This window comes from Somniosus microcephalus, unplaced genomic scaffold (genome assembly GCF_052327205.1).
Source record: "Somniosus microcephalus isolate GS21.2 unplaced genomic scaffold, FLI_Smic_1.0 unresolved_chr4, whole genome shotgun sequence".
NCBI classification, from domain to species: domain Eukaryota; kingdom Metazoa; phylum Chordata; class Chondrichthyes; order Squaliformes; family Somniosidae; genus Somniosus; species Somniosus microcephalus.
Window position 1 is genome coordinate 51,395,300 of NW_028225182.1, and position 13,801 is coordinate 51,409,100.

General features: G+C 52.5%; 1 protein-coding gene across 3 annotated transcripts in view; it reads right to left on the bottom strand.

The window, feature by feature from the left end:
* Window positions 1–5,533: 5,533 nt before the first annotated feature.
* The window catches only part of LOC147091084 (B-cell CLL/lymphoma 6 member B protein-like), a 36,768-nt gene continuing 28,500 nt past the window's right edge, over window positions 5,534–13,801 (bottom strand). For 2 of the 3 annotated variants that reach the window (XM_085977540.1, XM_085977541.1), the window contains exons 6-10: window positions 12,644–12,801; window positions 11,133–11,303; window positions 8,925–9,055; window positions 7,112–7,249; window positions 5,535–6,625 (exon numbers count right to left, since the gene is read on the bottom strand). In XM_085977540.1, coding sequence (XP_085833666.1) covers window positions 6,485–6,625; window positions 7,112–7,249; window positions 8,925–9,055; window positions 11,133–11,303; window positions 12,644–12,801 — 739 coding nt within the window. In that variant the 3' untranslated portion in view covers window positions 5,535–6,484. Of the gene's footprint in view, window positions 6,626–7,111; window positions 7,250–8,924; window positions 9,056–11,132; window positions 11,304–12,643; window positions 12,802–13,801 lie in introns of all 3 variants that reach the window. The other variant, XM_085977542.1, reaches the window with a different exon arrangement.

The window sequence follows — 13,801 nt, forward strand, 5'->3', positions numbered from 1 at the left end:
TGGCTCTTTTTTGGATAGTGATTATTAATGGGTATTGGCCTAGTTCCGCCCTGCATGCGTTGTTTACTGTTTTCCTTTGAGTCCGGAGGATACTTTTACAGAATTCCGCATGTAGGATCTCAATTGGGTGTTTGTCCCATTTTGCAAAATCTTGTTGTGTTAGTGGTCCCCAGACCTCACTGCCATAGAGTGCAATTGGTTCAATTACTGATTTGAAAATTTTGAGCCAAATGCTAATTGGGATTTCTATTTGGATTGATTTTTTGATGGCATAGAAAGCCCTTCTTGCTTTCTCTTTCAGTTCATTCACAGCCAGTTTGAAGTTTCCCGTAGAACTGATTTTTAAGCCCAAGTATGTGTAGTGAGTGGTTTGTTCAATTTTGGTTGTTCCTACTGTGAAATTTATTGTGGGTCCATGTTGTTTGGATCTTTGCTGGAACACAAGGACTTTGGTTTTTTGGGGATTTATTGTCAGGGCCCAAGTCTGGCAGTACGACTCCAGCAGGTCCAGGTTCTGCTGTAGACCCTCCTTAGTTGGTGACAGCAGAACCAGGTCGTCGGCATAGAGGAGGAATTTAACCTTGGATTCATATAGGGTGAGGCCGGGTGCTGTAGATTGTTCAAGTAGTTTTGCCAATCCATTAATGTAAATATTAAAGAGTGTCGGTGAGATTGGCGAGCCCTGCGTCACCCCCCGCCCCTGTGGGAAGTATTTTGTTTGTTTGTCTCCAATTTTAACGGCACATTTATTGTTTGTATACATTGATTTAATTACATCATATGTTTTACCTCCTACCCCGCTTTCGATAAGTTTCAGGAATAAACCGTCATGCCAGATGGAGTCGAAAGCCTTCTGGAAATCTACAAAGCATGCGTAGATTTTGCTTTTGTTATGGTGAACGTGTTTGTCAATTAGGGTCTGTAGGGTGAAGATATGATCGGATGTTCTATAGTTTGGCAGGAATCCAATTTGGCTTTTACTCAAGACATTGTGCTCTTCAAGGAAGTTTATAAGTCTTTTGTTTATGATGCTACAGAATACCTTCCCCAGGTTACTGTTTACACAGATGCCTCGATAGTTGTTTGGGTCGATTTTGTCCCCACTTTTGTATATGGGTGTTATGAGTCCTTTGTTCCAGATGTCAGGGAAATAACCGACACTCAGAACCAAGTTGAAGAGTTTTAGGATAGCCAGTTGTCGTCTGCGTGTTTAATCATCTCGTTTAGTATGCCGTCTGTCCCGCAAGCTTTTCCTGGTCGCAGGTCCTTGAGTTTTTCAAGAAGTTCTTTTTCTGTTATTATGGCGTCTAACGGGTTTTGGTTGTCTTTTATGGCCATTTCAAGCTTTTCAAGTTTTTTGCGTATTTGGTGTTGCTCTGGTCCTAGTGTGTTTTTCTGGTATAATTTTTCAAAGTGGTTTACCCATGTGTCCCCATTTTGAATGGACAAATCGTCGTGTTGTTTTTTGTGTAGTGTTTTCAAGTTGTCCCAGAAACAATTCGACTCAATGGATTCCTCCATGGAGCTGAGTGTATTCTTAATAAATTGCTCTTTTTTGGTCCTGAGTGTGTTTCTGTATTGTGTTAGCGTCTGACAATAAGTAAGGCGTAATTCCTCGTTTTCTGGATGTCTGTGTTTTTGGTTTGATAGTTTTCTAAGTTTTTTCCTCATGTTATGGCAATCATGGTCAAACCATTTTTCATAGTTTTTTGTTTTGGGTTTGTTCCTGCGAGCTTTCAAGTTTGCATTTGTTGCCAAATTATCAAAAATACTGTTTAGTTTACTAACTGCCCGGTTTACGCCTTCTTTATTGTGAGTGTATATGTTATCCAGAAAGGTGTCTAAGAGAGCTTGAGTTGATGCATTGCTAATTGTTTTCTGGTATTTTTCCGTGTCGTTTTTGGCCCATCTGTACGATTTTTTGGTGTTGTACAGTTTACTGGGTTGTGTTTCTATGTTGTTTGTTTCTGTCTTTTTGAGAAACATAGTAATTTGACTGTGATCTGACAGTGTTGTTTGTGACCACCCCCCCCCCCATACACTGACCACACCCCCCCATACAGACCACACCCCCCCCATACACTGACCACACCCCCCATGCACTGACCACACCCCCCCCATACACTGACCACACCCCCCCCATACACTGACCACACACCCCCCATGCACGGACCACACACACCCCCATACACTGACCACACACCTCCCATACACTGACCACACACACCCCCATACATTGACCACACACCCCCCCCATACACTGACCACACCCCCCCATACACTGACCACACCCCCCCCATACACTGACCACACACACCCCCATACATTGACCACACACCCCCCATACACTGACCACACACCCCCATACACTGACCACCCCCCCATACACTGACCACACCCCCATACACTGACCACACCCCCCATACACTGACCACACCCCCTCATACACTGACCACACCCCCTCATACACTGACCACACCCCCCCATACACTGACCACACACCCCCCCCATACACTGACCACACACCCCCCATACACTGACCACACCCCCCCATACACTGACCACACCCCCCCATACACTGACCACACCCCCCCATACACTGACCACACCCCCCCATACACTGACCACACACACACCCATACACTGACCACACACCCCCCCATACACTGACCACACACCCCCATACACTGACCACACTCCCCCATACACTGACCACACTCCCCCATACACTGACCACACCCCCCCATACACTGACCACACCCCCCATACACTGACCACACCCCCCCCCATACACTGACCACACCCCCCCATACACTGAGGTGGGAGTGTCAGGCTGGACTTTGGCCAGAGTCAGGACCATCAGGAGAGCGCTGGCAGAGGCACGATGGGCTGAACGCCCCCCTTCTGTGCTGTATCGCTCTGTGATTCTATGAAAGGAGGTGAAAAGTGTTCAGGCTGCAAATGATTCACACATCCAAAAATATCAGACTTCAGAATGTATTTATTAAATGTCTGGCTTCGTGATTAACACAGGAGAAAACAATTGTCAACATCGTTTTCTCTCTTTTTAAAAAAAGTTTACATATTTTTGAAAAGTTTTGATTTTTGCTCAGCAAATCACAGTCCAGCAAATAGCTTTTAAAGCCAGATAAAGATAAAATGCATTTTTCTTTAAAAGAAATTTCCCCCGCCCCATCAAAAGAAACTTAAACCATTCAAAAAAAACCTTCGCGCAACATCTTTATTCACAAAGCACCTCGTACACGAGCAATAAGATCCAGCGTGCACGCGAGAGAGGGGGAGAGAGGGGAAAAGAGAGAGAGGGGGAAAGAAAGAGAGAGAGGGAAAGAAAGAGAGAGAGGGAAAGAAAGAGAGAGGGAAAGAAAGAGAGAGAGGGAAAGAAAGAGAGAGGGGGAAAGAAAGAGAGAGGGGGAAAGAAAGAGAGAGAGGGAAAGAAAAGAGAGAGAGGGAAAGAAAAGAGAGAGAGGGAAAGAAAAGAGAGAGAGGGAAAGAAAGAGAGAGAGAGGGAAAGAAAGAGAGAGAGGGAAAGAAGAGAGAGGGAAAGAAGAGAGAGGGAAAGAGAGGGAAAGAAAGAGAGAGAGGGAAAGAGAGGGAAAGAAGAGAGAGGGAAAGAAGAGAGAGGGAAAGAGAGAGAGGGAAAGAGAGAGAGGGAAAGAGAGAGAGGGAAAGAGAGAGAGGGAAAGAGAGAGAGGGAAAGAGAGAGAGGGAAAGAGAGAGAGGGAAAGAGAGAGAGGGAAAGAGAGAGAGGGAAAGAGAGAGAGGGAAAGAGAGAGACAGAGGGAGCGAGGGAAAGAGACAGAGAGAGAGAGATGGAGATTGAGTGAGAGAGACAGCGAAGAGAGAGAGAGAGAGACAGAGCGGAAAATCTTCTGTGCCTGCAGGGGAAGACCAGCTGTCCTCTGCTCAGATATCCTGTCACCTACACTTACAACAAAGTCTTCAGGGGTTAAATTACTAGCATGGGTTGCATAAACTTGGCTTGTATTCCCTCGAAGCACCCGAACAAAAGCGACGCCCCCTGTCGTTTGTCAGTAAGGGTTTAGTAGCCGGGGGGGGGGGGGGGGGGGTGGATTCGCCTTCTCAAAGCCCGAATCCCGAGCTGTATTAATACCGCCTGGAACATGTCCGTGGGTTGATGGGTCGTGTCCCCGCCGAGCTGGGTGGGCGCGGGCCGCTCACCGGCTTCTGTAAACACCGCGCCGGCGCGGAAATTCAAAGGGAGCGCGCGGTAAAAGAAACAGGCGGCGCAGAACAAAGCGCAGCTCGCAGGGAACACCGTGGGATGGGGGGGGGGGGGGGTGGGGGTGGAAGGGGGCTTGGTGCGATGTTAGGATCCGGGGACGCAGAGCTTCGGACCAGCTGAAGCGCGTCACTGAGCAATGCTGCGACCCTCGCCCCTCGGGGGAACGAACCACCGCCTTCTGCAGAAAGTGCCCCCTCACTGTGCGGAGGAACGCCAGGCAGCCGCTGATTAACTGGCGTACTCTGCCACGGGGTTTATGATGGCGAAGGTGATTCCTGCCCACAATTCCTTCGCTGCGTCTGGCGATGCCTCGGGAACGCCCTGCACCCGTTTCCCAAGCCAGCAATATTGTGCAGCGATTGGATCGCAAGCTCCCGGCGTATTTTCAGTCCAATTCAAGAGGGGCATTTTTCTCCTACGATGCCCGAGGATTTGGCCAGCAAAGCTCGGATTTATGCGGAAAACACATTCTTTACCCCAACTCCCAGGTTTCTTTGGCTTCTCCCGATTCTCAAACAGGAAAGAAAGGCCTCTGCATTTCTCCAGCACCTTTCACCACCTCAGGACGTCAGTCCCAAAGCGCTTTACAGGCCAATGAAGTACCTTTGAAGTGTGGTCACTGCTATAATGTAGGAAACACGGCAGCCAATATGCGCACAGCAAGCTCCCACAAACAGCAATGTGATAATGACCAGATCATGTTTTTAGTGATGATGCTAAATATTGGCGGGAGGACGCCCCTGCTCTTCTTCGAAATAGTGGCCGTGGGATCTTCTACCTGAGGGGGCGGACGGGGCCTCGGTTTAACATCTCATCCGAAAGACAGCACCTCCGACAGTGCGGCACTCCCTCAGTACTGCCCCTCCGACAGTGCGGCACTCCCTCAGTACTGCCCCTCCGACAGTGCGGCACTCCCTCAGTACTGCCCCTCCGACAGTGCAGCGCTCCCTCAGTACTGCCCCTCCGACAGTGCAGCGCTCCCTCAGTACTGCCCCTCCGACAGTGCGGCGCTCCCTCAGTACTGCCCCTCCGACAGTGCAGCGCTCCCTCGGTACTGCCCCTCCGACAGTGCAGCGCTCCCTCAGTACTGCCCCTCCGACAGTGCGGCGCTCCCTCAGTACTGCCCCTCCGACAGTGCGGCGCTCCCTCAGTACTGCCCCTCCGACAGTGCGGCGCTCCCTCAGTACTGCCCCTCCGACAGTGCGGTGCTCCCTCAGTACTGCCCCTCCGACAGTGCGGCGCTCCCTCGGTACTGTCCCTCCGACAGTGCGGCGCTCCCTCGGTACTGTCCCTCCGACAGTGCAGCGCTCCCTCGGTACTGCCCCTCCGACAGTGCGGCACTCCCTCAGTACTGCCCCTCCGACAGTGCAGCGCTCCCTCAGTACTGCCCCTCCGACAGTGCGGCGCTCCCTCAGTACTGCCCCTCCGACAGTGCGGCGCTCCCTCAGTACTGCCCCTCCGACAGTGCGGCGCTCCCTCGGTATGGAGCTAAGGCGAATAAACTGAGTTGAGGTAAAGATCAGCCATGATCTAACTGAACAGTGGAGCAGGCTCGAGGGGCTGAACATCCTCCACCTGTTCCTCCACAGCCAGCTCACTCACTTCTACCAATCGATTGCATTAAAAGACAGAGCAATAAGCGACGAACAGCTTCAAAATAAAAAACCTACAATCGCAAGCTCCAGCTGAGAATTTTTGAAGGGAGCTCGCTGCTCCCAGGTGTTCCCTTGTGGGAGGGGGCCAGGCAACATGACGGGGCCAATCAACGGCCCCAGATCCCGCCGGCTTCACCAACATTCCTGCAGTCACATCAGGCGGGAGCCGTCGGATAAAAATCAGCAGAAGACTCGACAAGGGTCTCGCAGAGCCGGACGTCTAACAGCTCACCGGGGGGAGGGGGGGGGGGGGGGGACTGTGCGGGGACTCAGACAGCCTCCCGCCCTGAGCCCCTTCCCCTGCACCCCAAACCCCAGCAACACAACCCCCTTCACACTGCAGCCGAACTTTCCCGAGCCCCTGTCAAGACAACGACCGCAGCAGAACCCGGTGTGCTGGATTCCGGAGTTGGGACGGTGAGATTCGATTCCCCCGGGAGGTGCAGCGTCGAGTCAGGGAACAGTCCGAATGACAAAGTGGGGGAAAAAAAGGTTTAGTCTCTTTTGCTGTTGTTCTTGTTGAAGTGTTGTGCCCCCAGGGTCACGCTCAGCACCCCCCGCAGCTCTAGCAGGGCTGCAGCCCGTTCACGTACAGCTCGGGGATGACCTTGTAGCGTATCTTGGTGTTGGTGATGGCCCCGTGTTTCTGTCGCAGGTGCAGACGCAGCTGGCTCTTGTGTCTGAAATGCAAGTTGCATTTTTCACACTGAGAATAAAAACACAGCACAGATTATACAATCGCACTGGCACAGCACGGGTTAGATACAGAGTAAAGCTCCCTCTACACTGTCCCATCAAACACTCCCAGGGCAGGTACAGCATGGGTTAGATACAGAGTAAAGCTCCCTCTACACTGTCCCATCAAACACTCCCAGGGCAGGTACAGCACGGGTTAGATACAGAGTAAAGCTCCCTCTACACTGTCCCATCAAACACTCCCAGGGCAGGTACAGCGCGGGTTAGATACAGAGTAAAGCTCCCTCTACACTGTCCCATCAAACACTCCCGGGGCAGGTACAGCACGGGTTAGATACAGAGTAAAGCTCCCTCTACACTGTCCCATCAAACACTCCCAGGGCAGGTACAGCACGGGTTAGATACAGAGTAAAGCTCCGTCTACACTGGCCCGTCAAACATTACTCTGAGCGGAGGAGGGTGGTGGGGGAGGGGGGAGGTCGGCGGGGTTCCTTACATGATATGGCTTCTCTCCGGTGTGGATCCGGATGTGACTCTTCAGTGTCTGAAGGTGTCGGAAACGCGTCCCGCACGTTTCACAGGGATACGGCTTCTCTCCGGTGTGGATCAGGACATGAGCTCGAAGGTGAGCAACCTAAAAAATATCAAAACAAAGAAATATGAACAACAGCTTGTATTTCTACAGCGCCTTTAATGTAGTGAAACGTCCCGCGGCGCTTCACAGGAGCGATTATCAAACAACATTTGACACCGAGCCACATAAGGAGATATTGGGACAGGTGACCAAAAGCTTGGTCAAAGGGGGAGGTTTTAAGGAGCATCTTAAAAGGAGGAGAGAGAGAGGCGGGAGAGGTTTAGGGAGGGAATTCCAGAGCTCGGGGCCCAGGCAGCTGAAGGCACGGCCACCAATGGTGGAGCGATGGAAATCGGGGGATGCTCAAGAGGGCCGAATTGGAGGAGCGCAGAGATCTCGGAGGGTTGTGGGGCTGGAGGAGGTTAGAGATAGGGAGGGGGTGAGTGCCATGGAGGGATTTGAACAAGAGGATGAGAATTTTAAATATGAGGCAGTAGTGGACCGGGAGCCACTGTAGGGCAGAGAGCGCGCGGGGCTGTGGGTTAGCAGAAGGGAGATCAGGAGACAAAGAGATGGATCTCGAATGTACGTGAACCAGGCAATCCGAGAGTGGGGAAGGACTTCTACAAAAGTCAGCTGCTGTACTAAGCTGTCAGCCATGGCTCAGTGGGCAGCACTCTCACCTCCGAGCCAGAAGGTTGTGGGTTCAAGTCCCACTCCAGGGACTTGAGCACACATCTAGGCTAACACTCCAGTGCAGCACTGTTGGAGGGGCAGTACTGAGGGAGCGCCGCACTGTCGGAGGGGCAGTACTGAGGGAGCGCCGCACTGTCGGAGGGGCAGTACTGAGGGAGCGCCGCACTGTCGGAGGGGCAGTACTGAGGGAGCGCCGCACTGTCGGAGGGGCAGTACTGAGGGAGCGCCGCACTGTCGGAGGGGCAGTACTGAGGGAGCGCCGCACTGTCGGAGGGGCAGTACTGAGGGAGCGCCGCACTGTCGGAGGGGCAGTACTGAGGGAGCGTCGCACTGTTGGCGATGCCGTTTTTCAGATGAGACCTTAAACCGAGACCCTATCTGCCCTCTCAGGTGGACATAAAAGATCCCACGGCACTAATTTGAAGAAGAGCGGGGGGGAGTTATCCCCGGTGTCCTGGGACCAATATTTAATCCCTCAACCAATATCACGAAGGACGGATTACCTGATCATTATCACATTGCTGCTTGTGGGAGCTTGCTGTGCGCAAATTTGCTGCCGTGTTTCCTACATTACAACAGTGACTACACTTCAAATAGTACTTCGTTGGCTGTGAAAGTGCTTTGGGACGTCCTGAGGTGGTGAAAGCTGAATACTTAATTATCATAGGAAACATTGAGGGGCAGGACAAGGGGCAAGAGCACCCCCCAACCAGCCAGATGAGATGGAAAACAAAATTGATCATCTCTCTCCTCCATCCTCCTCCCGCTTATCCCACCCTCTCTCCTCCTCCTCCCCAACCTCTTCCCCGAGAGATGGTCCCCCTTTGAAAAAAAGAAAGATCCCACAGTTGGAACGGTCCCTGTGTGGAGCCTGGCCTTGTGCTCGCCAGGGGTCAGTGAGTGCGAATGGTCAGTTTAGGACCACGGCAGGGGTGGTGGCGGCGGACGGGGGGGGGGGGGGGGGGGGGGGAATTGGCGGCCTGGGTCGTTCTTTGCCAAGGACAAGCGAAGGTCCCCGAGGTAAAGTCCGGACTCTCACCTGCACAAACCTTGCTCCGCATGTCTCGCACTTGTACGGCTTCTCTCCCGAGTGGATTCGGGTGTGTGTCTTGAGGTTGGCCGGTCGGTTGAATTGGGCCCCACAGACGTTGCAGCGATAGGGCTTTTCCCCTGAAAGAGAAGGTGCACCCTCTGCGTCAAGTACTGGGAATACTGTTGGGAGCAGAGCCCCAGCCCTTTACCCTGGCCACGTTCCCACACCCAACACGCCCGCTGGCCCCATCCAGAATCCAACCACAAACTGACTAAGGGTCAGCTTTACTTTATTTATTTGTTCACGGGGCGTGGGCAAGGCTGGCATTTATCGCCCATCCCTAATTGCCTTCTTGAACCGCTGCAGTCCAGTGAGATTTTTCCTAGCGGTTTGGGACAACCGAGTGTTTCGCTGGGCCGTTTCAGAGGGCAGTTAAAAGTCAACCAGATTACATAGAAACATAGAAGATAGGAGCAGGAGTCGGCCATTCGGCCCCTCGAGCCTGCTCCGCCATTTAATGAGATCATGGCTGATCATCCAAACTCAGTACCCTGTCCCTGCCTTCTCCCCATATCCCTTGATCCCTTTAGCCTTAAGAAATATATCTAACTCCTTCTTGAATATATTTAATGATTTGGCCTCAACTGCCTTCTGTGGTAGAGAATTCCACAGGTTCACCACTCTCTGGGTGAAGAAATTCCTCCTCATCTCTGTCCTAAATGGCTTACCCCTTATCCTTAGACTGTGACCCCTGGTTCTGGACTCCCCGACCATCGGGAACATTCTACCTGCATCTAGTTTGTCCAGACCTGTCAGAATTTTATAAGTTTCAATGAGATCCCCTCTCATTCTTCTAAACTCCAGCGAGTATAAACCTAATCGACCCAATCTCTCCTCATACGTCATTCCTGCCATCCCAGGTATCAGCCTGGTGAATCTTCGCTGCACTCCCTCCATGGCAAGAACATCCTTCCTCAGATAAGGGGACCAAAACTGCACACAATACTCAAGGTGTGGATCTGGAGTCACATATCGGCCAGACCAGGTGAGGATGGCAGATTTCCTTCCCTAAAGGCCACTAGTGAACCAGATGGGTCTTTATGGCAATCCGGTGGTTTCATGGTCTGACACTAGCTTTTAATTCCAGATTTATTTAATTAACTGAATTTAAATGCGGTGGTGGGATTTGACCTTGGGGCTCCGGATCATCAATCCAGGCCGGCTAGATTGCTAGTCCAGTAAAATAACCACTGTGCTCCCGTTCCCCAGAGCTTATCATCACAAACTCCCGCCTTGAACCGCCCCACCCCCACACTCTCCCGCCACTGGTCCACCCTCCCACGGCCAATTGGAAAGCGAACAGAATCTCTGATACCCGACTGGATTAACCATGACTTAAGCAAACAGTCTATTTCCCCACCACCCCATCTCCAATATATTTATTCATTAATAAATGAAAGCATTCAAAGAAATCATTGTTCTCCCGGGTTTTTTTTTTTGCTCGCGGGGATTAATCTTCAATCCCTGGAGACTCCAGGCCAATCCTGGAGACTTGGCAACCCGTCAGAGGTCAACTGTTGAATGTTAACAGGCTTCAGTATGAGGAGAGATTGGGTCGATTGGGCTTATACTCGCTGGAGTTTAGAAGAATGAGAGGGGATCTCATTGAAACTTATAAAATTCTAACAGGACTAGACGCAGGAAGGATGTTCCCGATGGCGGGGGAGTCCAGAACCAGGGGTCACAGTCTAAGGATAAGGGGTAAGCCATTTAGGACAGAGATGAGGAGGAATTTCTTCACCGAGAGAGTGGTGAACCTGTGGAATTCTCTACCACAGAAGGCAGTAGAGGCCAATTCATTAAATATATTCAAGAAGGAGTTAGATATATTTCTTAAGGCTAAAGGGATCAAGGGATATGGGGAGAAAGCAGGGACAGGGTACTGAGTTTGGATGATCAGCCATGATCTCACTGAATGGCGGAGCAGGCTCGAGGGGCCGAATGGCCGACTCCTGCTCCTATCTTCTATGTTTCTATGCCAGGTGGACGCAAGGCCCACCACCTCTCCCTGCCTCCGTATTCGGCCGGTGCGCAGCCTGGGAATGCGCTGGTCAGTCTCAGAGCTCCCCCCCCCCCCGCGGTGTCACTGTATTGAGGTGCCCCCTCTCCCGACACCATGCCCGCACCCTCACTTCCCCCGGGGCCGCGCCTCACCTGTATGGACTGTCTTGTGACTGGCCAGGTTCCCCTTGTAGCGGAACGCAGCCTGGCACATGTCACACTTGTAGGGCTTCTCGTCACTGTGAACCCGCAGGAAGTGACGCTGCAGCGACTCCTCGTCCGAGAACCTCAGCTCACAGGCGCTGCAGGAGAAGAGGCCGTTCTCTGCAAGGAAACAATCGGTTTAATACACACCTTACTGGCCATTTAACGGGACGACATTCTCTGGAGTTTAGAAGAATGAGAGGTGATCTCATGAAACATACAAGATTCTGCGGGGGCTTGACAGGGTAGATGCTGAGAGGCTGTTTCCCCCTGGCTGGAGTGTCTAGAACCAGGGGGCATTGTCTCAGGATAAGGGGTTGGCCATTTAGGACAGAGATGAGGAGGAATTTCTTCACTCAGAGGGTGGTGAATCTTTGGAATTCTCTACCCCAGAGGGCTGTGGAGGCTCAGTTGTTGAGTATATTCAAGACTGAGATCGATAGATTTTTGGATATTAAGGGAATCGAGGGATATGGGGATCGGGCGGGAAAGTGGAGATGAGATCGATGATCAGCTATGATCTTATTGAATGGCGGAGCAGGCTCGAGGGGCTGAATGGCCAACTCCTGCTCCTATTTCTATGTTCTTGTATCTTGAGGGATAGATATTGGCCCCAGGACACTGGGGCGAACTCCCCCACTCTTCTTCCAATAATGGCCGTGGGATCTTTGACGTCCACCTGAGAGCAGACGGGGCCTCGGTTTAATGTCTCATCCGAAAGGTCGCGCTCCCTCAGTACTGCCCCTCCGACAGTGCAGCGCTCCCGCAGTACTGCCCCTCCGACAGTGCGACGCTCCCTCAGTACTGCCCCTCCGGCAGTGCGGCGCTCCCGCAGTACTGCCCCTCTGACAATGCGGTGCTCCCTCAGTACTGCCCCTCCGACAGTGCGACGCTCCCTCAGTACTGCCCCTCCGGCAGTGCGGCGCTCCCTCAGTACTGCCCCTCTGACAATGCGGTGCTCCCTCAGTACTGCCCCTCCGACAGTGCGGCGCTCCCTCAGTACCGCCCCTCCGACAGTGCGGCGCTCCCTCAGTACTGCCCCTCTGACAATGCGGTGCTCCCTCAGTACTGCCCCTCCGACAGTGCGGCGCTCCCTCAGTACTGCCCCTCTGACAATGCGGTGCTCCCTCAGTACTGCCCCTCCGACAGTGCGGCGCTCCCTGAGTACTGCCCCTCTGACAATGCGGTGCTCCCTCAGTGCTGCACTGGGAGTGTCAGTGTGGATTTTTGTGCTCAAGTCTCTGGAGTGGGGACGTGAACCCATGACCTTCTGACTCAGAGGTGAGAGTGCGACCCACTGAGCCACAGCCGACACTCAAGGGCGCGACGGGGAAACATCTTGCTTGGTACCTGGCCCGGGGGGGGGGGGGGGGGGGGGTGTGCCGGGGGTGGGGTGCCGGGGGTGGGGAGGGTGGCATCGTCACATCCCGAGATTCCCGCTCCTGCTCCGTTCCCCTTACCTGACCCGCTGTCCGAGAATTCCGAAAGGCATTCCGGGATTTCCTCCCCGGGGTGGGAGACCAGGATGTGGCGGCAGAGTTCGGAGGCGTGCTCAAAGTGGAGCTCGCACACCGCGCAGACGGAGTAACCGCGGGCGTCCTGGGATTCGGCCGAAGACCTGAGCAGGGGGGCAAAAACAACAAGAAAAAAAGGGTTTTATTTAAGACTGCGTATAGTGACTGCACTAACCCTGGCCAAAATCATAGAATCAGAGAAATTTACAGCACAGAGGGAGGTCATTCAGCCCATCGTGTCTGTGCCGGCCGACAACGAGCCGCCCAGCCTAATCCCACTTTCCAGCTCTCGGTCCGTAGCCCTGTCGGTTCCGGCACTTCAAGTGCAGGTCCAAGTACTTATTAAATGTGATGAGGGTTTGTGCCTCTACCACCCTTTCAACCAGCGAGTTCCAGACCCCCACCACCCTCTGGGTGAAGAAATTTCCCCTCAAATCCTCCTATTATTTACATTAAATCTATGCCCCCTGGTTGCTGACCGCTCTGCTGAGGGAAATAGGTCCTTCCTATCCACTCTATCCAGGCCCCTCATCATTTTATACACCTCAATTAGATCTCCCCTCAGCCTCCTGTGTTCCAAAGAAAACAAAAGAAAGATCCAATCTTTCCTCAGAGCTAAAATTCCCCAGTCCTGGCAACATCCTGGTAAATCTCCTCTACACCCGCTCTAGTGCAATCACATCCTTCCTGTAATGTGGTGACCAGAACTGCACATAGAAGATAGGAGCAGGAGTCGGCCATTCGGCCCCTCGAGCCTGCTCCGCCATTCAATGAGATCATGGCTGATCATCCAAACTCAGTACCCTGTCCCTGCCTTCTCCCCATATCCCTTGATCCCTTTAGCCTTAAGAAATATATCTAACTCCTTCTTGAATATATTTAATGAATTGGCCTCCACTGCCTTCTGTGGTAGAGAATTCCACAGGTTCACCACTCTCTGGGTGAAGAAATTCCTCCTCATCTCTGTCCTAAATGGCTTACCCCTTATCCTTCGGCAGTATTCTAGCTGCAGCCTAACTAGTGTTTGGAGGTGACTGGGTAATTCCCCCATCAATCCCGCCCAGAGGCCGCACGGCTGTAGGTGACTGGGATTGATTTTACCCA